This window comes from Cololabis saira, chromosome 12 (assembly GCF_033807715.1).
Source record: "Cololabis saira isolate AMF1-May2022 chromosome 12, fColSai1.1, whole genome shotgun sequence".
NCBI classification, from domain to species: domain Eukaryota; kingdom Metazoa; phylum Chordata; class Actinopteri; order Beloniformes; family Belonidae; genus Cololabis; species Cololabis saira.
Genome location: NC_084598.1, coordinates 30008003 through 30033605, shown reverse-complemented (window position 1 = coordinate 30033605; position 25603 = coordinate 30008003). Strand labels below are relative to the sequence as shown.

At 40.9% G+C, this 25603-nt stretch overlaps 2 protein-coding genes across 13 annotated transcripts in view; one reads left to right on the top strand and one right to left on the bottom strand.

Annotated features, from left to right (window-relative positions):
- Positions 1 to 1600: 1600 nt before the first annotated feature.
- LOC133457327 (uncharacterized) lies at positions 1601 to 15697 on the top strand. 2 transcript variants are annotated; one of them, XM_061736484.1, is made up of 5 exons: positions 1601 to 1844; positions 2130 to 2204; positions 3392 to 3517; positions 3603 to 3734; positions 15305 to 15697. In XM_061736484.1, the coding sequence occupies exons 1-5, from the start codon at positions 1607 to 1609 to the stop codon at positions 15349 to 15351; spliced, it is 618 nt and encodes a 205-aa protein (XP_061592468.1). In that variant the 5' UTR covers positions 1601 to 1606; the 3' UTR covers positions 15352 to 15697. The 2 variants fall into 2 exon arrangements, with proteins under 2 accessions (XP_061592468.1, XP_061592467.1); XM_061736483.1 differs by lacking the exon at positions 15305 to 15697 and adding an exon at positions 12450 to 13329.
- An 8070-nt stretch (positions 15698 to 23767) lies between these two features.
- The window catches only part of prdm16 (PR domain containing 16), a 173104-nt gene continuing 171268 nt past the window's right edge, over positions 23768 to 25603 (bottom strand). For all 11 annotated transcript variants that reach the window (XM_061736466.1, XM_061736467.1, XM_061736470.1 and 8 more), the window contains one exon: positions 23768 to 24920. In XM_061736466.1, coding sequence (XP_061592450.1) covers positions 24908 to 24920 — 13 coding nt within the window. In that variant the 3' untranslated portion in view covers positions 23768 to 24907. The remainder of the gene's footprint in view (positions 24921 to 25603) is intronic.

Here is a 25603-nt window from a genome sequence, read left to right as displayed (position 1 = left end):
CCTCGTACCCTGATTCCTCTCTGGGGCTCCTCCAAACAGATTTCCAGTGTAAAGCAGGTGTTTGCATAACATGCTGCGGACATTTTTATTACATTTTTAGCTGTTTTGTCAGGCATATATTACCTAAAAGGGCCATGGCCCCTGAATGCCACTGGCCTTTCATATACTGTGACATTATTGCCGGGGTTATAGAGTAGTGGAAGTTCTGTTCTTACATGTTCTAATATCTGCCAGATTCTCTCACGATTATCACATTAGATTATTCTGGAGAAAAGAAAAAACGTCTCCAGAGACACTGTGGCATGAAATATAGCCTCTCTCTGCATCCCACATACTTGCTGCTGGTTTATCCTTTGACTCCAGCCAGGATGAAGAACCCGAAATGAGTTTCCCCATTGAGGGAGAAATAAAGGTGTGGCAGGGTGGAGGAGCTGCAGCCACTCAGGCTGACGGGACACAGGTGTGTCCCATCAGCCTCTCCACCCTGCCAGCCTTGATAAGGACGACTGGGAGACTGCAGCTGTGTCGGACTGAGAAGCTGCTGCAGAGAAGCAGAAACTGCTGGTCGTGGTGCTTGTGCACGTGTGGTGGTGTCGTGTGTGACAATAAAAGAGTTCTGCACAAAACTCCGTGTCCTCCTCTACCCTGTCGGTCGGGGCCCCGTACTTCTCCCTCAGAATGCTCCTTCCTTGTGGATGAATAATTTCAAGAATGATTGTCTGTGTTTAGCTGGGTATGAAAAGCTGACTTGATGTCATACAAGTCACTGCCATCCCAGTGGGCTCTGGCACTGTCTTGATGTTTCCTGCAAACATTCTTCCTGGTGTCTATTTGGGGACGAATAATCACTGTATTTAAACTTTTTTTATGACATGACTGTTGTGTTTGGAGGTAAACAATACAGATAGTTTCCTTATTTTAGCTCATAATCTGATGAATGAGTTTCTCCATGAGAACAGAAAAGATCTTTGTCATAGTCATGAAACAGCTGCCCCTTAAAACTGTATCGATGAGGTCAAGACATTAGGAAGGGTGAGTGTGTGTATATGCTCATTAGATGTAACTGCATAGATCCTTATAGATTAAGAAAGAGCTGTATGAATGTGTTTCTGAATGGGTGAATGTGACATGCAGTGTAAAACCACTTTGAATCGTCAACACGGTTAGAAAGGTTAGAACTTAAAAATACACTATTTTCCACCATCTAGTAGTGATTCTTGCTTTGCCCCAATTGCCTGACCTGATTTCAGTCAGGACAACCTGCACCAGGAAGCACTTCAGAAAACAATCAGACAGGGGGATTGGAGGAATAAAAGCCAGGAGAAGGAAACAGGGACACACGATGGCAAACTTAATTATTTTATTGCTCAAAATAAAGAAGCCGCAAATATTCCACCTTTGAAAAGGAGGCAAGATAGACATTTATGACTTTCATTTCATTTTGTTTCAACATAATTCATAACAAGTCCAAACTGACAATTCTTATCATTACCCATTTTATGGTAAAGGAAATAAGATCAGGTAATTTATCAGATTGTGGTTGATTAATTATAGAATAAAATACTATTTAAGGACGCGTTTACACACTCTGACAACAGTCATAACCATGTTTCTTCCATTGCTGCTGCTGATCTGCTCTCTCTCTGCATCTCAGATTCAAGCAGAGTCTGACAATGAACTTGGAGAAAATTTAAGACAAACTGAGTCGACAGGAGGAGAAGCAGGAAATGTCTCTGAGCAACAACAAACGTGTACGCAGGATATCCATGCAGTGCTGAGAGAGATGACCGGCGTGTTGGCTGGACTGAAGGTTGAGATGAGATACTTGCAGCATGAAAATGAAGGTATGATTCTGTGTGGTTTACATAATTTAAAATGAAAACTTTAGTTAGGAGTATCCAAGTATTACACAAGTAAGTTACATCCATATGCTGCTGATCAAATTAATTTAATTGAACATCAGTAAGATTGTTTAGTGTTTGCTGGTCTGGAGCATTTGGGTGTGTTAAAGATGTCACTAATTACTTTAGAGAAGGAGTTGTTCCTGCCAAACAAACTGTGAAGGTTTATATATCTGTGTGTGTGTGTGTGTGTGTGTGTGTGTGTGTGTGTGTGTGTGTGTTTTACAGTACAATCAGCTAAGGTTTATCAACTGGAGTCTCAACTGGAGTCTCAAAATACGGAGCTGAACCAACAGTACCAAGGTATGTGTGTATATTTAGTAGTCACTAATATGGTAATGGGGGTTAAAAATACCATTTAAATGCATAATTGTATGTAAAATAGCATAAAAAAATGTTACCATTGCGTTGGGGGCCCTGTAAAGATTCTTCCATTTTTTTTTAAATGACGCCCAAAATCCCCAGCAGCACATCTGTCACAAAATGTATGATCTTCAACTTTCAACTTTTCAATTGTGCAAATGAAATCTACTCCTGTCTGTGACCACGCCTAGATTTTGTTTCAATAAGGAGTGCAAATACTATTGTTTGTCATTACCAGACTCTGAGTTATATAATCCATTACAAACAAAGTGTGAATGTTTATGTATCCATTTCCAAGCAGTTTGTAGTCCTTCATTTTACCAAAGTGGACATGCTTGACCAGAAAACACAGTTCTATTGGAGCTTTTATACTAGTACCTAATCAGCGCAACTTGACTCGTCTCGCCTCCACTCGCCTCGTCCTCGTTTTTTTTTAGACACCCGGATGAGAAGTGGGCGGGTTGGAGTGAAGCTGCTGTGACGTATTTGATTGTGTGATCTAAACGGAGACACTAGATGTAGAACATGGAGTAGATGATATGTAAACAAATGATTTCCTGTGACTATAATGTCCATTCTTACACTGAATCTCTCCTTTGATGACCATGAATCCAGAACAAGCAGATTAAAGTCTAGAGTCAAGAATACGATATTCACAGTTGTCTCTCCTGTCTGTGTCTATTCCCCTGTCTGTGATCCTTCCTGTATCTAAACTTGATGTGATACAATTAAGGCACGAAAACTTTGTTTTGTTTTTGTAAACATAAATTAATATTTGATTTACATGTATTGATAGTTTTCAGTCCATGATAAAAGCTGTTTCACCCACACTTTTTTTATTAATTACCTTATTCATTTTGTAATTACTTTATTTCTGTTTTACAACAAGCAGCTAGGCTGAGAGAACTGGAGGGACAAAAGGCAGTGACACAAATAGTATTTAATTTACATATTAGCACCATGAGGGCACTAAAATGTAGTTATATATAATAATAATAATAATAAAAATAATAATAATAATAATAATAATAATAAATAAAACGAACTGCTTTGAACCATTGATTTCCTTTCATTAATTTTGCTGTGACTTTGTCAAACTGTTAATTCTGATGTTTTTAATGTTTTAGAGCAGGCAGCTAAGCTGGCAGAACAGGCAGCTAAGCTGGCAGAACAGGCAGCTGAACTGCTCACCATGAAATCCAGAGCAAACACAACAGAAAACCATGTTAACGCTCTGACAAGAGAAGGAGAAGGTTTGTGATTTCCAAAATTAGATCAGGACTGATACAACTTGAACATAATTCACTGTAATCTAACACCTGTGTTTTTCTCTCTCAGTGAAACGAGTGGCTTTCTCAGCATCTTTACTCACTTCTGGCTCAGGAACTATCGGACCATTTAACGCACACACCAACCTGATCTTCAGAAACGTTGTTACAAATGTTGGAAATGCCTATAACCCAAACACAGGTACTCACATTTATGCATCAAAATTACATATTTTTACCATAACTTGTTGAATGAATTATTTTGGCTTGTGTAATCTCACAATAATATTGCAGTAGATATGTTCACAGCTCCAAATCTAGTGGTTTGGTTGTGACTTATCTCTAATATTCACATCACATTAAGGGAGGCCTGATACCTTAATGCCAAACCAAAATTATTTCTATTTTTTGTGACCCAAATAATTTATCTTTTAACCCTAACTCACATGATCACAACTAGGAGTTAAGGAGAAAATTGGACTCTAAAAAACATGTTGTGGAGTGACTCGTGGAGTTTTGGTCTCTGGTAAGTCAGTGAACAGAAGCTCCGTTTGTGACATGTGTGACAAACTGACCTCTCTGCTACTTGTCACAATAGAGCTGCAGAGTAAACTGAGCAGGGTACCCAAAACGTCAAACAGTTGTTGGTAGAAACTGAGGAGAGAGAAGGACCTGAGGGGATTCTCAGGTCCAAGGAACCGTTTGGGGAATTCAGGCTTGAGGAATATCAATTCAGTTCTTCCATTCTGAAACCTGTGCCTGGATAGATTCCTATTCTGCAGTACGCAGTCGTTTCCTTAGTCACTAGCAGTGTCTTGTAACTTGGAGAGTTTTCACCACTGCTGCATATAACCATGTGTGACGGTGGTAAAGCCATTTCTTTTGTCTACGTCTTTACTATATGCCTCATTTATGAAATGTTAGGATGAGTTGGGACTTAAACTGTTCACATACCCATGATTGAGGGCCTGTCTGGGCCCCATCATTAGGGGCCCAAACTGGCCCCTAATGATGATGAAATGATAATACAGAAAAAATAATAAGTTATTAACTAACATATAATCACAAATGTTTTATTTTCAATGTCTGTAACAGATGACGTGTCACTAGTCGTGTTAGTCACCTCTTTCCCGGATTCTCAATGCATTTATGGTCCCTGTCTTTTCCCTATCCTACTATAAAAAGCCACATTAAGTATTTGCAATAAAGTAAGCAGACATGCAATGGGTAGAGATAAGGAAGAAGATATGCAGTGAAGAGAAAATGCCAGGAACCTTCACTGCCTGCACAAGGGCAGTAGTCTCTCTTAATGGTACCTGCACAACCCACTGAGCTATGAATATACACTTTTATACTGTAATTCATTCTGAGTTAATTTTACGCAGTATTTGTGAATCCAGAGTGAGTGTTCAGGAAAGAGGTGATTTCTATGCAAATATTTTCAGAGATTTTTGAAAATTGCATAAATGAGCCCCTATTGCCACTTTTGCACTAGTATCGGTTCAGCCCGGCTCCGCTCGGCACGGCACGGTTCCACCCGTGTGTTTTCGCATTGCCAGGGGAGAAGCGGGCAGGTTTGGGTGAAGCTGCTGTGACGTACTCGATTGCGCAACCGCTTTGTTCATGTCGCCGCTGATCAGAAATCAGCTGGAGCCGGGAGCGGCTGAGAGTAAAACAGCCCGTCTGCATCCCTTTTTAAAAATTTTCTCCTCAGCCACCAGGTTTATGAACATCTGCACCTCAGAGTTGGATCACCAAACAGACGTTTTGCGCTTTACAATAAAATCGCTGCGAGCCGCGAGTCGCCTCGCTCTGACTCCCGCTTCCTGATTCAAACGTCTGACGGCCCCGCCCCCCGACCAATCAGAGGCGAGGAGGGTGGTGACGGCCCCGCCCCCCGACCAATCGGTGGCGAGGAGGTGGTGACGTCAGAAATAGTCCCTTCTCAGCCCGCAAAGAACCTGGCTGAAATGGTTACAGAAAAAAGTATCGACTTGGAGCGGCTTTACCCGTCTCAGCCCTAGTGCGAAAGCGCAAAATGGGGCCATAGCGGGTAGAACCGGGGAGAAGTGAGACTAATGCAAAAGCGCCATATGTGTGTACATTACCATAGTAACCATGAGGATTAGAAAATATCAGCAAAGAGCAACAGATTAGCTCTGAACACTTGCAATATGAAATGTAAATTAAAGCTGCAAGCAACGATGAACGGGCACTCATGGCCACCGCCCCCCATAAGCATATCAGAAATGACACCACCCACGAGTCTTTATGTCAAACTATTCCAAAAGTTATGGCAGAAAATAGGAACTATGAAATATCGACCAATCAGAAGAAGGGGCGGGGCTAATTCAGGCCAATGAAGGTCAAGTACTCAATACAGAGTCCGATGACACCACCGACGAGTCTTTATGTCAAACTGTTACCAAGTGGGTTGTGAAAGGCTACTTGTCAGTAAGAAATACCCTTGAATGACATCAGACTGAGGCAGGCTTGCAAAAAAAGAGTCATGTTTTAATATGGTTCCAGGCCTGGACAACTTAGGTCAACAAAAAGCAACTCAAAAAACAGAAATCATAGTTAAGCAGAGGTGTTGGCATTAACCTCTCCCCATGGCAGCCCCCTCTGTACTGAACCATTTCCTCTTTATATGCTCCTGTCTCCACCCCTAGCAAAGCAGTCAGCAAATCACAACCTTAGACACAAGGTGCTCCCCATAAAGCAATCAGAGCTCAGGCAATCATGGCCGCTCCCAAATTACTGCATCTGCATGGAAATACACAAGTACAGCAGTTAAATGACATGTCACAGCAGAATGTGCACCTTCTGTGGGACTGAAATCAAACTCCTAATACTTGCTCATGAAAACCATAAAAGAAACTACTCTGACAGAGTCTGCTCTGTCACATTTCTTACCCCCTCTCCTTCTGGGTTGTGCATACCTGGTACACGTGACAAATAGTCAGCTATGATATTTCGGCCCCCTGGACAGTACTCAATCGTAAAGCGGTATGGCTGAAGAGCCAGACACCAGCGCAGTATCCTGGAGTTTTGACTCTGCATTGAGTGCATCCACTTCAGGGCTCGATGGTCTGTTTGAAGCATGAACTCCCGTCCGAGCAGATAATACTTAAGTGAATCCACTGCCCACCTTATGGCGAGTCCTTCCTTCTCGATGGTAGAGTATTTTCTCTCCCGGTCAAACAGCTTCCTGCTCAGGAACAGAATGGGCCTTTCTTCTCCAGGCTCTCCTTGGGCTAGAACAGCACCTAAGCCAACATCAGAGGCATCCACTTGTACGAGAAATGGGTTATTGAAATCAGGGCTCTTCAGAACAGGATCTTGACACAATAGCTCCTTTAACTTTCTAAAGTCCTCCTCACATTCATCAGTCCACGGAAGGTGGGACGAAGTAGTCTTCTTGGTGAGATTAGTTAATGGTATAGCTATTGTGGCAAAATGAGGCACAAATCTTCGGTACCAGCCAATTAGACCAAGAAATGACCGTACTTGCCTCTTCGTTTGCGGTCTGGGTATCCCTCGAATGGTCTCCAACTTCTCCACCAGTGGCTTTATCTGGCCATGCCCGATGCGGTACCCCAGGTATTTCACCTCCTTCTGTGCCCACGAGCATTTCTTATTGTTGATGGTTAATCCAGCCTTCTGAAGCCTCTGGAGGACCTGCTCGAGGTGATGGAGATGCTCATGGAAGGTCTCACTGAAAATACAGTCGTCAAGATATGATGCTGCATATTGCCCATAATCAGATAAAACAATGTCCATGAGTCGTTGAAAGGTAGCAGGGGCCCCATGAAGACCAAAGGGCATCACTGTATACTGATACAAACCAGTAGGTGTTCGAAAGGCTGTATAGGGTCTACAAGCAGCGGTGAGAGGGACTTGCCAGTAACCCTTACAGAGATCTAACGTGGTCATGTATCTAGCTTTGCCTAACCTTTCGAGCAGTTCATCGATTCTGGGCATTGGATAAGAGTCAAAACAGCTGACACTGTTCAACCTACGAAAGTCTGTGCAGAATCGAACACTTCCATCTTTCTTAGGAACCAAAAGAACAGGACTTGACCACTCGCTTTTTGAAGGCTCTATTATTCCCATCTCCAACATGGTCGCCACCTCTTTCCTCAAGGGATCCACCATTCTCTCAGGAACACGGTAGGGCCTCTGCCGGGTTGGTGTGGGAACCTTCAAAACGATGTCATGGCTGATAACATCTGTGAGACCTGGTGTGTCCTGGAAGAGAGGAGTGAATGTCTTCTGTACCTGGGCCAGCTGTTGTTTTTGCTCCTCACTCAGGTGTTCAGGATACTCAATGGCACCACCTTGAGGTCGGAGTGGCTCCATGTCAGTCTCATCATCTCCATCCTCTGCTACATGCACCATCACTGGTTTCACAGCCGGGGTCACATCTCTCTCCTTGAACTGTCTCAGCAGGTTGACATGCAGAATCTGCTTCTGGCGTTTCCTTTCAGGGCACAGAATTTCATAAGTTACTGGACCCACCCTTGTAGACACCACATAAGGGCCCTGCCATTTAGCCAGTAACTTTGATGTACCAGAAGGAAGCAGTAGCAATACCTTCTGCCCAGGTTTCAGTTCTCGCTCTCTGGCATGTTTGTCATACCACACCTTTTGCTTGGTTTGGGCCTCTCTCAGGTGCTCTTGGGCCATGCATCTCATCTTGTCCAGCTTGTCTCGCATCTGGAGGATGTAGGACGCAACACTGCACTGGGCAGGCTCTCCAGCCACCCAACCCTCTTTTAGTACATCCAGGGGACCCCTAACCTGCCTGCCATATACCAACTCAAAAGGTGAAAAACCAGTTGAGGCTTGTGGAACCTCTCTGTATGCGAAAAGCAGGAATGGAATCCATCTATCCCAATCCCTCCCCGACTCATCCACAAACTTTTTCAGCATGTTTTTAAGTGTACCATTAAAACGTTCCACCAAACCATCAGTTTCAGGGTGATATGGTGAAGTTCTAATGCCTGTGATGCCCAATTGCTTGTACAGTGTTTTCATCAAAGTTGACATGAAATTTGCACCCTGATCAGTTAAAATTTCTGCCGGAACACCAACTCTGGAAATCAGATCAATGAGACATCGGACCACATGTTTGACTTGAATAGAGCGTAAGGGGTAAACTTCTGGGTATCTAGTAGCATAATCACAGATTACAAGGGCGAATCTATGCCCAGAACTACTTTTAACCAGTGGACCAATTATGTCCATACCAATGCGCTCAAATGGTGTGCCAATGATTGGTAAAGGCTGCAACGGTCCTCGATCCGCTTTGCGAAGTGCAGCTACTTTTTGACACTCTGTACATGTCCTACAGTACTCCTGGACATCCTGATAAAGTCTAGGCCAATAGAACCTGCGACTGATTCTGTCATAGCTTTTCTGTTGACCTAGATGTCCCGCCCATGGAATGTGGTGTCCCAAGTTTAGAATTAACTGATGGAATACTTTAGGAACAACCAATCTAGGTACATCACCGTCTCCATTGTACAACAGGTTATCCTTGAGGATGTATCTATCACCAATGAAATTAGCGGCTTTAACAGGTTCACCATCAACCTCACATACCTTAGCAAACAAAGGTTGAAGCAAAGGATCTGCTCGCTGTAGCTCTTTAAAGTTGTCAGGGACCTGCCACTGTGGTTCCAGCAGAGTGGGGTCAGGATCTGAAGCGACCGGGACTGGATCCTGCACTCTGGCCTTCCCCACATGCTTGGCTTGACAGCGCTGTTTTTTATCCCTCCTAACCTTTGTACCACCTTCAAAAAGACTTTGATGGATATCAGGCAGGGGCTGCAAACCCTTGGCCTGAGATCTTGTAACCACAGCACATGAATTTGACACAGCCTGCACAAGTTTAGTTAGAATGGGTAGATCATTCCCCAAAACAACATCATATGCCAGTTGATCAACCACCCCCACTGTCATCAGATATACTTGACCATCCACCCCAATATTTACAACAGCAGTAGGATACATTTGCTCTTCCCCATGAACACACCCCAACCCTACTAGGTTGTCAAAGTTTAAAGACTCATTAGCTACAAACTCTGCCTTCACCAGTGTCTGGGAACTACCTGTATCCAACAGTGCATTAGCATCCTGCCCATTAACAAGAACTGAAGTTGCATACCGGGATTTGGGCCTAGACATTTGTACAGTGGGCTGGATTTCTGGTCTAGGCACATAGCACAGATTCACTTCTTTTGGTTTTTTAAGTGGACACAACGCTGCTTTGTGCCCTGGTTGATGACAATAAAAGCAGATAAGGCCCCCATTTTTAAACCTTGTCCCACCCCCTGTATCATGCTTGGTTAGAGCCTCATCACCTTTAACCTGACCCACAGTCACCTTGTGGGGCCGAAAGGGCTCCCGATGTGGCTCCCGAGGTGGTTCCCGATGTGCAGCCAGATACCTCTCAGCAAGTCTCGCCGCCTCCTCCCCCGTCTGTGGTTGATGCTCTTTCACCCACGTTCTGACATCTTGGCGGAGAACACGCAGGTACTGCTCTAGGATCAATGTCTCTGCCATCTGTTCCTTCGTCTTGGTCTCTGGTCGCATCCACCTCCTGTAGAGTCCCTTCAACCTGTTGTAGGTCTCCCTGGTCGACTCTCCTGCTGGTATACTAGTAGATCTGAAACGTTGGCGGTAGGTCTCTTCGGTCACGTTGTACTTGGCAAGGACGGCAGCTTTGATGTCGGCATAGAGGTGGGAACGCTGCTCATCCATGCTGGCATAGGCCTCCAACGCTCTACCTGTGAGAAGGGTGACAACACGAGCAGCCCACTCATCATGGTTCCACCCCCAGGTTCTGGCGATGCGCTCGAAGCGGATGAAGAAGCTTTCCACATCTTCCCCTTCAGTGAACTCTGGGATCTTGGCCCCGTCATAACGGCGGATGGGCGGCTGCTGCTCTGGCTGAGCATGTGTTGCTGTAGTCCATCGGCTGGGCTGCTGGAGTTGAGCTGGAGGGGGCAGATTATATAGGCTCTGGTGACTAGCAGGATCATCAGTCACACTTTCCAGTTTGGTTTTTTCATATACAACATTTTTCAGATCTTCAAGCCCATCAAACAACAATTTCTCATGTCTTTGCTGGCGATACATGAATTCTCTCATTTCATTCATAAATTGTTGCCCAAACGGAAGGTTCTCTTGTGAAAGATGAGGTGAAGTACTTAACTTCAGTGAAGGGGGTTTCTCAGGTGGCTTCTTTGGCTTTACTGGAGGATCTGGGTGTAGCACCAGCTGCTGCTCCACGGCTAATTGGGGTGCCGTGGCCCCTTCCCCCATCAACTCCACCACCGACTCCTCCTCTGGCTCCTCCTCACGCTCATCACCATCTTCCATCATCAGCCCTGGGGTTTTCCGGGTATGTCGAAGCGGTTTGCCACGCCCTCGCCCAGCCATTTAGGGTTTTCTACTGACAATTACTCCTGGGAGGCTTTACAATCCCACCACTGCCACCAATTGTTACCAAGTGGGTTGTGAAAGGCTACTTGTCAGTAAGAAATACCCTTGAATGACATCAGACTGAGGCAGGCTTGCAAAAAAAAAGTCATGTTTTAATATGGTTCCAGGCCTGGACAACTTAGGTCAACAAAAAGCAACTCAAAAAACAGAAATCATAGTTAAGCAGAGGTGTTGGCATTAACCTCTCCCCATGGCAGCCCCCTCTGTACTGAACCATTTCCTCTTTATATGCTCCTGTCTCCACCCCTGGCAAAGCAGTCAGCAAATCACAACCTTAGACACAAGGTGCTCCCCATAAAGCAATCAGAGCTCAGGCAATCATGGCCGCTCCCAAATTACTGCATCTGCATGGAAATACACAAGTACAGCAGTTAAATGACATGTCACAGCAGAATGTGCACCTTCTGTGGGACTGAAATCAAACTCCTAATACTTGCTCATGAAAACCATAAAAGAAACTACTCTGACAGAGTCTGCTCTGTCACACAAACCATTCAAAAGTTATGGCAGAGAAAGGTTTTCTAGGGGGCGCTGTTGAGCCATCTCGCCACGCCCATTAATCCAAACCATGAAATATCAAATTTATCGCCAGGCCTGGCTTGCATGCCAAATTTACTGACTTTTGGGGAACTATCAAATATGGACCAATCAGATAAAGGGTGGGTGCGCTTTTGGGCGTCTAGCGTCGCCACGGTAACGCTTTTGAAAGAGAAAATTAATGTGTCTCGTCGCAGGATGGAGATGCACATTTTGATGTATAACACACCTGGGTGCACATTACGGTTCGGGCTCTGAAGCGGCTAAAGTAATGACATAAATTTCGCCAAAATTACCCAATTAATTCAAAATGGCCGACTTCCTGTTCGGTTTCGGCCATGGCGCCAAGAGACTTTTCTTTAAGTTGCGACATGATACAGGTGTGTACTGATTTTCGTGCATGTACGTCAAACCGTATTGTGGGGCTTGAGGCACAAAGTTTTCTAGGGGTCGCTGTTGAGCCATTAGGCCACGCCCATTAATGAAAACCATGAAATATCAAATTTTTCGCCAGGCCTGGCTTGGTGCAAAATTTGGTGACTTTTGGGGCACGTTTAGGGGGGCAAAATGGCCCTCCTTTCGTCAGAAGGAAAAGAAAGAAAGAAAGAATAATAATAACAATTCCTACAAATACAATAGGGCCTTCGCACTGTAAGTGCTCGGGCCCTAATAATGAGTCAGGAGGATGAGATACTGCCCTGCTTAAATAACAGATGTGATTTGCAATCTGAACGTAACTGTAGTGATTGTATAATTTTTGTGCAAATCACATATGTTGTTGTGGGATTGGGTTTTATTAATATAAATGTGGCTGTTAATTCTTGATCTTTATAATGGACTTAAAAAAAATAATGTAAATGCTCCACAGGGTTTTTCACAGCACCGGTGAGAGGAGCCTACCACTTTGAGTACTACATTTATGGACATGGACATCCTTCACATGCTACTTCTGCTATGCTGGTCAAGAATGGAGACCATGTTTTTATTGCTTATGAACATCAGCCTTCAGGGGGGGCTAATGCTGCTAATGGTGTCACTTTGTTATTAAAGGTTGGAGATGTTGTGTTTTTGCGTCAGTGGCAAAACACAAGGATTTTTGATGATATGAATCACCCCACAACCTTTAGTGGTAATCTACTTTTCATCATGTGAACAGTGATAGTTTCTCATTTTCCTTCAGCTCTCTTAATGTCATGTAGTTCTGTCCCAGAATTCATTATAGTCACTAAATATTTGACCAAGATACACAATCTTACTTTCAGAAAAAGTGTTATTTTTACTTTCATCAATTTCTGCATTTCCATAACTGTACACTATAACATACACAGTGATGAAATGTTCTAACAAGATGTTTCTATGATATTGATTCATAGAAGTGGAGAAATTTATAGGAAAATGTTAGAAGTTACCAAGGCTTGTTGATTGTTCTATCTCACAATGTTAGATACCCTTCCTGTATCCAGATCAGCTTTAGAACCCACTAACATGCTCCTTGGACCAGTGTCCACTTACCTGTACCTGGTGTACCTAATAAAATCATGTGGCCTGTGAGCTGTTACATACATGTGCTTGATGTACATCAAGATGTGGTTTAAATATAGGCTTTAAAATGTTGTTTAGGGGAAATTAAAGAGGGAAACTGACCACCTACGATTAGGTTATTTTTAATCGACTGATTTAATATGTTCAAATGTCAACATTGTTGTTTCAAAATAAAACTTTAAGTGTATTTCCCCTTCAGTCAAATCTGGATTGTTTTATTTCTATTTCATTGTTGTCCCTAAAGCAAAATCATTACAAAACTATACTTTTTTCATAGTGAAATAAAAACTAAAATATATAACAATAATACAAATTTTATGTGGAGAAAACATATTCCTTTCAAAGTGAAAAGTTTAGCTACATGTTTACTTTGGAATTTATGAGGATTGGATATGAAACAAGTAACATGTGGAAAGATGAACTTGTAAAGTTTAGACACTCAACATTTGTACGTCTATTATTAATTACTGTAATTCCTAAATTACCACATTTATTTTTTCTTTTCTTTTTGGTAAAGCTGTCAAATTAAAAGCTAATGTCCGGAGTTTGATCATATCTTAATTTTTTTTTTTTGAATCAATTGTGGTGGTGTGTAAAAACAACAACAAAACAACCAAACCTTCTGGATCTGACTCGTGTTCATTAAAGCCTAGAATCTTTAGTTCACAAGTTAATTTAGGAAATGCTTTTATCTCATTGACACAAATAGTGATACAATAGTATTTCATTTACATATTAGCACGATGAGGGCACTAAAAGGTAGTTATTTATTTATACAATAATAACTTTTTTCACATGCATAAATAGTTATTTTTCCCAGATTTAGATCAGTACTGATACAACTTGAACATCGTTCACTGTAATCTTGTGTTTGTGTTTCTCTCTCAGTGAAATCAGCGTCTTCAGGCATAGAAACTATTAGACCATTTAACGCACAAACGAACCAGATTTTCAGAAACGTTGTAAATGTTGGAAATGCCTATAACGCACCAAACACAGGTACTCACATTTACAGATTAAATATTACATCCTGCTCAGTCTCACAAGAAAATATGTAAAGGGTATCCATGTCCACATCTTCAAATCTATGAGTGTCACAATTCATTTAGAAATTTATAAATAGAAACATGGAAACTTAGTCCTTTTTTAGGTAGATGTTGACATAACAATATGGGAACCCCGATCCATAAATACTAAAATCATGATCTTCTTTTAAACTTCTTCTTTTAAAATCTTTTAAACCTTAACCCAACTGGTCATGAGTAGGAGGTAAGGAGAACTTTGGACTCCAGATTGGGGTCATATTTTACATTGGGTCTTATTCATGAAACCTGAGCAGAACGATTTTATGTATAAACTATTCACAGAGCAAAATGTAACTTTTTCAGCACTGATGAAAAAGTCAGCACTTAGAAAGTTTTTAGATATCAACAAAATCTAATCCTGCTTTCGACTACACATAGCACTTATGATAAATGTTGCTTGAGACTTTAATAAACATGTGTTCTATTTGCTGGTGTAGACTCTGACTAATCCAGGTCATTGTAATCCTCAAAGGTTTGAATGATTGAATTTGACTGACTGAGTTTACTTTCATCCCTCTCGAGGCCTGACACTGTCTCTATCAGGTCTGATACCTGATCAATGGGCCTCTCCAATTAAAATGACAATGCAGTTGTCTTCAGCGCAGCTTTGTAAAAATATATAGCACATCATTCTTTTCCAATATATAATAGAAATGGGACGATAAGGAAGATCAAAAAACCTGTATAGGTTTGTTGGTACCATTCAGCACCCACACCCTGGGTGGGGTTGGTGAAAGGGCCTTTCTGTGCTGAGTTTGCATGTTCTCCTTGCGTATCTAATGTGAGCCACCCTCACAAAAGCATGCAGCAGTCCTGGGCTGTACAATGCGTGATCCTTCCACGCGCTACGTCCGGCCGGAGAAGCCCCACCCTGTCTGGTGAAAACAAAGAAGCGGCCTGCTCACTCCTCAAGTTAAGGAGGAGACTTGAGCTCAGTGTGGGTTCTCCCGGGGTTGGTAGAGGGAGCAATGCCCAGGACTGTCACTTATGTAGGAGCACTGGGTGATAAAATGGGGAAGAAAATCTCCATTTTCACTGATGGACAATTAAAAAAAACAACAACATAGATAAAGAAATCACATCTTGTGTTTCCCAGGCTTTTTCACAGCCCCGGTGAGAGGAGCCTACCACTTTGAGTTCTAGATTCATGGACCTGGACATCCTTCACATGGTTCTGGTGCTGCGCTGTTCAAGAATGGAGACCATGTTTTTATTGCCTATGAACATCAGTCTTTATTGTCTGTTAATGCTGCTAATGGTGTGACTTTGTTATTAGAGGTTGGAGATGTTGTTTTTTTGCGTCAGTGGGAAAACTCAAGGATTCATGACAGTTATAATCACCATACTACCTTTAGTGGCCAGCTTCTTTTCACATTGTGAGAGTTCTTCAGTTCGCTGATACTCATGCACTTGATTATCAGAATATATTGTTGTCTTTCACTTTTCTAATTGATGTAAACACAGTCTTGCTATTAAAGTTTTATTTTCAGCTGCATCTATTTCTGGATTTGCATGAATGTGGTAACTACAGGGACCTAGTTCAAGCCGACATACCAGCTGTGTTTTATGCTCACTCATACCCTGGTGGATGGTTTATTCCAGTTACTCCATCTGCTTATAGGACTTGCTGCTTCTTTTAAATCTCTACCGCCTCCCCAGCTCTTCCTGTAGACTATAATTCTAGGAAAGGAGCATCATTTTCATCACCCCCAATATATGTATGTATTCCTTAAAATAAGGGATTTATTTAGATCGGATTCTCTAAGCCAAAACTAAAGTGTTTTAGCAGTAGGAAAACTGTTGAGCTCTTCATCACATGTCTTGTCTGATTGAACTATGCATTGTTACAGGGAGAGATGGATTTTTTCTTTTTTAATGAAAGCTGAACGTGATTGATCAGATGTTATTTCTTTTCAATTAATTGTGGTGGTATATAAAGATAAAATCATAAATAATAAATAACATAAAACACAGTTGTTGTCATTTTAAAATAAAATTTCATAAATCTGTCTCTTCCCTTTTCCCAGAAACAGCTGCCTGTTGAGAGACAGCTGGTCCCCACTATTGGTGCTGTACTGTATTCAGACCCGGCGGCATGGGCGGGCATTGGGGGGCCGTGCCCGACCACGGAGTCAGCCGTGCCCGCCCTGGAGTAAAAGCAAATTTACTCCAAAGATTTCTCATTTTCTCTATTCAAAGCTCTCAAGTCTCACGCATTGAGCGTGAGACACACGCATTTCAACCAGTTCACACGCCACACCTGACATTTCTCACGCTGAAAAGTGATAAAGTCGAGCGCACAGAAATTAATACTGAACGGGCGGGGCGGAGGCAGATTTCTCCGCTGAGTTTACAACGGTCCCGCGTCAGCGACCTACCAGCCAATCAGAAAATAGTATGTCTTGTTGCTGGGCAGTTTTTTTCTCCCGCTGCGTGCTCGTTCCGTGGATGTGCGGGCACGCACAGGTTGCAGACGAGTTGGAACTAAAATAAATCCAAAAGTTGAGTTCATAAAGTAACTTTCTTTGCATTCATTTGATTCCCAATCAACATACACTGGTAAGAGTTGCTTTACATTGTTAAAGAGCATATTGCAGGTTGGAGACCCCTGTGAATAATGTGTAGGAAAATAATGTAGGAACTGAATTTTCATTGAAATACGCATAAATATATACTACAGTGACCTCCGGAGTTGTTTTTGTGAGAGTATTTTACTTCCGCATCTGAAAAAGTTGAACCGGAAGTGACGTGACATCAGGGAGCGCGCTGAATTCAACAATAGGAAAAATAATGGATCTTAATGTTAGTTGTGACACTGAAGAGGTTGTGAATGTGTATTCACACCAATATGACAGGCCACAGCCTTATAATTACGAAACCCGTTAGGCCCCCCACGTTCTTTTGATTGACAGCTGAAACTCGCTTTTTAAAAGGCTGATTTATGGGTCCGCGTTACACCAACGCAGACCCTACGGCGTAGGTTACGCGGCGACGCACAGAACGCTGCGTGCGCCGCGTACCCTACACCGTAGGCTACGCCGTCGATTTTACGCGGAACCATAAATCCGCCTTTATTCACTGCAGCACTCCTGCTCCGTGCTCCTGAAAGAAACTCCGAAAATAACTCCTTAAAAACGGGTGAGTACTTGTAATCTGTCTACGTTTGTACTTTCTAAACAGAAAACAGGCTTATTATCTTCTCTTTTTTCTGATTAAAAGCATCCGAAATAGCCGGGTATTTTTAAAACCGAATATTTCCCCGTATTTCCCCCCCTTCGTTTATAAAAAATGAGTATCCACATTACATCGTTGTTAAAAAAAAAAAAAAACCTTCCACACATAAACGAAGATCTGCGTTTTCGACCACATTTATAAGCATTCCAAACCTGTAGATCATCTGGTCATCCGGCCTCCGGGCCGCCTCTGCGGCGCAGCTCCCCGGGAGCGGCGCCTCATTCTCGGGTAACGAGCTGGAGTCCCCCCGGTGTCCGCCGCGGAGCTGCCGCGTTAATCGACGCAGCCCAGCTGCAGCCCTGCTGCGCGTCGCCGCGTACCCTATGGCGTAGGCTCCGCGTCGGTGTAACGGTGTCAAGAGCAGAGACCATTTATTTAATAAATAGCTTGGAGGACAGATGGTGGATCATCTGCAGTTCTGGATCGCACGTTAGACGTCAGACTCAGAGCAGATTTGTTGTTGTTTTGGAGCATAATGTGACGTTGGAAAACGCAGAACTGCTCTCTGTCTCTGTCTACACGCATCTACATAAACGGAGTTTTCAAAAATCTTCACTTTGCCCTAAGTTTTTTTAAACATTCGTTTATTTGCGTTTTCATGTGGATGACAGGTCCAAACGTAGGAAAATATCTTCGGTTTAGCAGATACCCGGCTACGTGTGTACGGGGTCTGGGCAGTCAGATGGGGCAGCTGTGGAGACGTCTCCCTGGTGTGACGTCATATGACGCGGTGTTCGAAAAAAAAAGCGTTTGTACGAGCTTGGCTAAAATCAGCCACTTTTTCCTCTGTATACGTGCCCTTATGTCTTGTAAAACATATTAAATCCTACATTAACTTCTCACATAGTCATTTTCACATAAGGTCAGGTATCATTTTTGAAAAAATTCTAACCTGCAATATGCTCTTTAATATGGTCTTAAAAACTGTTGTGAAATGCAAAATAATAGAATTTTATACATACAAATATGTGATTAATTACTGAAATTCAGCCATTAATCACGATTAAAGAAAAATTCATCGCTTGACAGCGCTAGAAAAAAGTAATCATGTATTCTTCCAATCCTCATATGTGAGTTTGTCTACCCAAATAGCCCACAATTGTATAACGTTATTTGAGCTTGGAGAGCAGCTCTCCCCTATTCTAAGCCAGTGCTTTCTCCACAAACCATAACGAAACACAGCTACATGTCTGTGGATTAAACCACAGCCACACGGTCAACTCAATGTAAATAAACAGGTGCTTATACTTGTTCTAATGCAAGCCGGCAATATGTATAAACTCAGATAAGTCTAACAATAGGTAAACTAAAGTATTACAGTTTTTTTCGATTGCTTACACACTAAAATTAAAAGTAGTACACTATTAGCAAAACCTTACACTCAAGAAGCAAAACATCAGCCCATATTTGCACAACTATAAGCACATTGTCAACCTCACACTTGTTGCAAAACTCTACACACAGTGATTTTCAAAACACTAAACACACTAAACGTACATTAGACACAAAAATCTATCATAAAGTCACTTCTTTGCAATACCAAAGCACTGACTGTCAAATTAGCACACCGTCCAACCAGTTGGTTCAACACAGTCATCAGGTGTGCAAACACTTGTTTGCTTAAATGTAGACACACCAATCAGGTGTATCTACACTATAGAAAGCAGCAGGTGAGCTCATTGGTCTCCAAGCACAAGAGTCAGAGAAAGACTACAGTCTTTCTCGATTGCTTTGACACATTTTGCACATCATGGGTCAACTTTATCTAATGCTCACACCTTCTTTGCACAGCAAGAGTCCTCTCTGGCGAATCGGTTAACTATTTCTCATTGCTTTCACACAATTTTCTTTGACTTTTACTGTAATACACTTTTCAAAACAGTTAACACACTTCTCACAAAGAGACACAAAACATAACTGATTTACCATGGCAACACATTGCAGACACTTTGTAGCAGCCAATTGGAACTGCTCTCTCAATTCTAAAAAAATATCAGCACCTGTGTGAACTCTCTTTGCAAAACAAAGCAAGTAGTCCTCAACCTATCAAAGAGGTCAATAGCTTGAAGTTGACACCAAGCATAGATCGAGGAGGGCGTGGACGAGGACATGTAGCCTGATCGTCAGGCCTGTGTCGACAATGCGTAATTTTCCTGTATTTTTATTTTTTTTCATATTTACAGGGTTTCATTTGATTGTGTTTCATTTACAGTACTTACTTTGAGAATTGACCTTTGTTGTACTGCATATTGAACCCTGTCATTTTGATTGCTTACAGTATGTGCATGTGACAAGTACTGCAATAAATATTTTTCTGTCAGAATCTTGACATTTTGTACACAGTAGAACAAATGTAAATCAATGGTGTTGACAGGAACTTCAGCAATACAAAAACAGATCTACAATATTTTACTGTATACACATTTTCTGATTTTACTGTAAATAATCTGTGACAGTATATTTCTAAGTTATATAACTAAGTTAGAGTGCTCAATACAAAACCCAAATTGTAGTATGTTGTCAGTTGTAAAATAGTCAATACTATGAGGGTGTTGAACAAAAGTTGATATTGATAGCTGTGGTTTCAATTTTGTTATCCATCGTTACAGTAAATAAATGAGAAAACACACATGTTCAATTGAGAAAAAATTCTAGGTTTTGATGGAAAAGTTTGATTTTGATGGATGTGTGACAAGTTTAGAGAAAGTGGTGTCATTCTGCAAACATCATAAAGTGTTTTGGTTATTTCAGATTCTGTTAAGGGCTTTGTGTGAGCTGTTTTGAAAAAGTAAACTGTGAATGGAAAAATGGGCCAAAATGATCAAGAAAAACTGTATATTTGTACTTTGTTGATAGTAGCCTACTCTAATCATAGGGACGTAGAAGTGCTAAAAGTGTTTTAGGTTTATCACAGCAGAGTGTAACTCGTGCAAACAGAGTATAGTAATGTGAAACGTGTTTGTTTCATATGGTAACAAAGTGTGGTTTTTAAAAAGAAGTGTATAGTTTTTACAAGCGTGTTTAATTTTGCAAAGGATCTGTAGTGTTTTGCTAATTTGGTGTGTTGTTGTGCTAATTGTGTGTAGTGTTTTGAAACCACGGGCCCTGTTTTGAAAATCATGCTTAGGCAATCAAGAAAAACTGTAAGGTGAGATCAAATAAAAATACATGTTCCTTTTTCCCCCTTTTCCTAAGGCAACTGTTGAAAGACATGACCTGATTCTTTTGAAAAATTTTGAAACTTGAAAAAATATAATATACAAAATGTAATATATCAACAAGCTCTTTTCAACTTTTACTACCGGTATATAAGAAAAACCTATTAAGGTTACAATAATAATATTTCAATGTTTCCACTGTGAAGATTAGACTCGAGAGGACAAAGAATTTGGTTAAATAAACGAATGTTTTTTAACGTCAATTGCATAATTGAGCAACACTGATTTGTCTGCGGAGCTGCCATACAACGACGCTGGCCTGACGACCGGGAGGAATTGGGCATTCAGTGTCTTGCACAAGGACACTTTGGAGGAATTTGGTTCATGGAAAAACGCACTACCAACAATGATGGTGATTTTATTTATTTATGGTAATAGAGTCTAGAATGAGATGGCCACGAGTTAGTCTGTAAATCGAGAACAGATGGGGTCCTAGAACTGAACCATGGGGCACACCACAACTCAGCTAGAAAGCATTCAATTAGAGAGGTATGAGCATACTAATAAGTCAAAATGTTAATTTTAACCCAGTGATCATTGTACTCAGCACTCAGCTTAAATTAAAAAAATAACTAAAACTGAGAATCCATGTAAACTTAAGTCATCTGCCACTCTGACAAAAACTGTTTCTCCTATGAAATCCTCTATAAAAGTTGTTTAAAAAAAGTTTATACTTTTTTTTAATACACATAAAAAAATGCAGATAGTTTCCTATAGTGCCTTGTATTAAAAAGATAATTTAGAGAACTTCAAGAAAATAATCTTTGTTAGAAAAGATGAAAGATTGCTTGCATTTAATCTCTTTGAGAAAGAAAATCAGGCCAGCAAGATATCCACAATAAATAAATAAATAAAAAACAACAGGCTTGACTGTGTAGAATATATGATTAAAGGAAGGTTCCAGAGTTAAAACAACTCTTGGTGGTAAGGAATGTTAACTTTTATTGGGGACAAAAACAATGTTAATCAAAGTAGTTTTGAGATAGTATGAATATGAGTTTGCATCACACGTCAAAATAAATAGGTGTTTGAATTAAAGGCATTACAACAATGAAAAAGCACACAGGTTTTATTGCATATCAATTTCATGTATAAATTCTTCATAGCATTGGAAAGATTACATTTGGTATACATTGCTATTCTACAGAATTAACATCAGAGTCTTATCCTTTCAATGAAATTTCTCTAAAGTACATCTGCAATAATCACAAGCATCAAAAGAACTGCAATTTCGGAATTGTTCAACATTATTCTACAATCCTTAATTGTTTTTCGTGATGTCTTCTCCTGCAAGTGTTTTCTATGTCTTTAAGAACCTGCCCAAACATCTGTAAGGCAGTCAGAACTTGAAGTCAAACCTACTAACCTAACCACATGTACAATAAGTGCATCTACGGATTTATTTATTTATTTTTATTTTTTTTATCTTTTCCTCTTTTTTTTCCTCTTTTTTTTTGATTTGATACACATTTCACAAATGGACATCATTATGACTGCTAAACACGTCATGCACAACAACTTTTTTTGTTTGTTTGTTTGTTTTCAATAAACATAACAGAGGCGATATACAACTCAGATCGAAACAAAACAAGCACCATCCATTTAAACCCATATTTTTTCAAATATTTTTTTCTTCAGACAAATGCACCATTTTTTTTCATTCTTTAAAATACTATACAGATAAAAAGAAACAATGTATATTTTAACTTTTTCCTGTAACAGTGGGGGCAAACAGCAACCATGTTCTATTATGCTGAAACATGTTTCAGTGACCATCTGCCAGAATACTTTCTGAAGTTGGCAAAATGGAAAACATCAATGCCTTTGATTTATTTGCTTTGCACAGCGCGTAATTATTACAGTAGTCCATGACATGAATTACTATATATAGTCAACCTAAAAACTTAGTGACCAAAGTCTTTACATTTTGTAACCACAAGTTGGAAAACAATGTGTTTACCATGAATGGAATCTCATTCAGTAGAATTATAGAAAAAAAGACTTCTGTCTTTAGAAAAATGAGATGATGCAGCAGTCCTCGCATCACACTACCACCTGCTGTCGTGAAGAAAAAATTACAGTGCTTCCGTTATTCATGTCTCTCCATGTTGAGCCCAACTTCCCCGCCGAGTGAAAGTCAAACCAGCTTGAAAAATGTGTCTGTGTTGTACATAGAGACCCAAGTCTGATCAATTTATGGCTTGGACCCAGAAGGTTTAAGTGCTAGTTTGAAAACACAGCAATCAGGCCTGGTTCTGAAGGTTTGCTGGGAGAAACAGTGATCAACAATGCTCAGCCCCGTCTCCTGCAGCTATCTACAGTAAATGACCCATGCCATCCATGGCACAGCTCAATGTGGATCACATGGAATGGGTTTTCAGTATTATCTCAGAAGAGCAATTTAAAGTGAAGGTATTATGAAGTGTTTTTGTTTCCCCCATTTAGAATCGACTATTTGTGTTTGTTTCAGATGGACAGACTGACCATGACCATCATTTAAATGCTTTCTAAAGTTTCAGTGTTGTTACTCCTCATAACCAGGGAGTCTGGCACGTTCATATAGTTGCCACTTCTCTAGACTTCTGGGACATGCAATCGCAGTAAAATCAATTTAAGAGTAACATTTGTTGGTTACACCATAAGTAATGAATGCCAAACAGGGTTTAAGGGAAGTGAAAGTGGATTCAAAACTGGTACAAAGTAATGCCCTTTTCCTGACAAACATTGTGAAAGTTGTCCAAGTCTGTCGCCCGTATACTGTAGCTCAAACTGTATGTTTTAATGCCAAATGGGATTCTAAAACTAACTAACTACAGCTATCATCCGCTATAAATAAAAACAATTTAATTCGTGGGGTCTTTTTCATTTTGGCACGCTGACCTGTCAAAACCAGAGATTCAGAATCTCCCCTGCATTTTGAAAGGTGATCACTCCTTCAAGAAAACGGGAATAAAAAGGCTTTTCTTCATTTTCAAACCTCCAGTTATGACAAAAATGGAGAAAAAATAAATACATACATACTTTTGAAATCAAATATATAAGCGCGTAATAAGGAGAAAAAAAAACAACCTATGACAGCAAATGCAAGCCCCTTGGAAATGAAATGATTGTCAGAGAACAAAACATCTTTATGGGTTATTTGGCACAAACCACTCTTGCTATGAACATCTAAGTTATATTTTACATCATATGACAGTATCATACAATTTTGGTCCTTCTCTAAAATAATTATATTAACAATTTAGCACTGTGGTGCCTACAAAGAAACAATACTGTGGTATCTAATGAGAAAGGAAGTAAATACAATTGAAAAATGATGATGTGATAAACAAAAATGAACTTTTCTTTCTAGGATGATTTAAATTAATCTTCACCATGATCAAATTTAATAACCAATTACAATGGCGACTGGCCAAGATAGCTCATTAAAAGCACATTTGAACATTGGACATTATTCTTCATGTAATCACTGAAATAAAAAATCAAGTGCCTACTGGATCAGAGTATTTAATGTGATGCTATTGTTGATTCTGCAATTAAAACTGAAATAAGATCGATCGCCCATGATTGATGGGAAAACTTGGGAGAGGACTGCTGGCAGGAGCTCTGTGCTCCTGCCCAAACAGTGCCACCTTGTGGAAACACAGTGCCAATGCTACAATCCTTTTCATAGGCGTTGTACACAGACTTTAGAGACATGTCGGTCATTAAGTGTCTTTATGAGCGCCTTATCCGGGGTGTCTGTGATGCTGCAGTGAGCCTTGTGCACTTGGGGAGGATCAGAGTTATGCAGAGTTTGGATGCTTGTTGAGAAGCATTCATCACGTCCTTCACATCAACAGGAGCTTAGCAGTGCTTTCTCTTGGACAGAGTCTTGCAGGACCCCCCTCATTCAGGGACAGTCTTTCCTTCGCCTATCCCATTCACACAAACACACAAACAAGTGAACGCGAACATAACCACACAAACTCATTCCCTCTATCTTGAATGTATGTGACGATGAACTCTTGTCCGGTCTCCCCTTCTTCCCACAACTCGCGTCCACTCAGTCTGTTTGTTCCTATCCGTTTGTGAAACTAAAGTTCCTCCCACTCCTCGTCCCACCTTCTATCTGTCTCTCTTTGTTTAGATGTGGTTGAGTGGGTGAAAGCTGCTCGTCTCAGACGGTCCACCTCCCATGCTCAGCCAAGCTTCCAGAGAGTTCTGGGAGGGCGCGTGCAAAGGGTTGTTCTCAGAGAGAGACAGCATCATTGCATAAGCCTGCAAGACAAAACAGGTGACTTTTAGGGAAGGAAAACACAGGAGTCAACAGTCAGACACTTCTGTCTTAACGTTTTTCTTTATTTGATGACTTGTCAGGAGATTAAACATGATTTTAGGCTGCACCTCAGCCCATATCATTGGCTTTTACATTTTTTTTCTAAACCTACTAAGTTGTGATCCTTCAGTTTCTTGAAAATACACTCTATCATTTTGGTTATTTCTATGCTGGAAAATATCATGGTCCTCATGAAAATTCAAAACCACAAACTTTGGAAACACTAACAAAATGAACAAACGTGAAGTCTGTTGTTGTTTTCTTTAATTGGTTACTAAATGGTGTTCTTTTTGAGTGCTTGTATTTGGTATTTTTCAAATTATGCATTCTTAAAGACATTGTGACAGAAAAGAAAGAGGGTAGTCAAGAGTTTGTTAGTGAGTTAACAGTTTGATATTGAAACATCCTCTTTTTTTTGTCCTGTCCTCTCTTTAACAGATTTCCAGCGTCCAGTCACATACCTGGGTTTTTGCCTGCCTGTACAGTGTCTCTTTCAATGCTTCAGACTCTAGTGAAGTGGTAAATATGTCTTTAACGTCAAAGGGCTGCTCTTCACTGGCTGCTTTACGTAAACCGTCCAGACTCTTGGGGAAGGTGGGCAAACCCTCCAGGTCCAAGAGAGAGC